At 60.1% G+C, this 624-nt stretch overlaps 1 protein-coding gene across 1 annotated transcript in view; it reads left to right on the top strand.

Annotated features, from left to right (window-relative positions):
- LOC104497419 (SRC kinase signaling inhibitor 1-like) overlaps positions 1–624 on the top strand; it is a gene marked incomplete at both ends in the record, with an annotated part of 4,444 nt that overhangs the window by 2,101 nt on the left and 1,719 nt on the right. The window contains one exon of the mRNA XM_010140668.1: positions 420–593. Within this exon, the coding sequence (XP_010138970.1) occupies positions 420–593 (174 nt within the window). The remainder of the gene's footprint in view (positions 1–419; positions 594–624) is intronic.

A 624-nucleotide genomic window follows, 5' to 3' on the forward strand; every position in this document is an offset into this window, starting at 1 on the left:
CCCATTCCAAAGCCGCTCGGGATGGCTCACAACTCGGCCACGGCGCTGGGCTCGCCTCGGGCTCATTGCTAGCCTGGTTTTCGACAGAGATGAGCTTCTCTGATCATGCAGCGTCTGAATCTGCCTACCTGTCACCCCCTGGCCCTCTTAACTCCCAAATCCAAAGGGCGATTTCAGCCAGATCTGATGGAGGGATCCAATTTCCTACAAGGCTCATGAAAACGGACACTGAGTTAGAGGAGCCTCAGCAGAGAGGCTTTAGCATCAGCTCCAACCCCTTCCTAGACATCAGAGAACCTAAACCTTCAGCCGTGTAATGCAGCGGCGCAGGACAGCAAGGGGATTTTGTGGCGTGGCATGGGGAGGGTGCAGTAACCCCCTGTCCCGTGCACCCAGCACCTTCGCTCTGTCCCTGGCAGGCAAGTGGAAGAGGGTGTGTGGACCCCCCCGAGCAACCTCAGCCAGTCCCCCAAGAAGGTGGCCCCTGAGACAGACTTCAGCAAGGGGTTGGAGCTGGAGATGCCCACCAGCCCCCCAGTCAACCTCCACCACCTGGTGGCTGTCACCGAGACCCTGGGCATGCCCAGCTTTGGGCAACGCCCGCCCCAAACCCCGACCCACCCC

This window comes from Buceros rhinoceros, unplaced genomic scaffold (genome assembly GCF_000710305.1).
Source record: "Buceros rhinoceros silvestris isolate BGI_N320 unplaced genomic scaffold, ASM71030v1 scaffold16127, whole genome shotgun sequence".
Lineage (NCBI taxonomy): Eukaryota > Metazoa > Chordata > Aves > Bucerotiformes > Bucerotidae > Buceros > Buceros rhinoceros.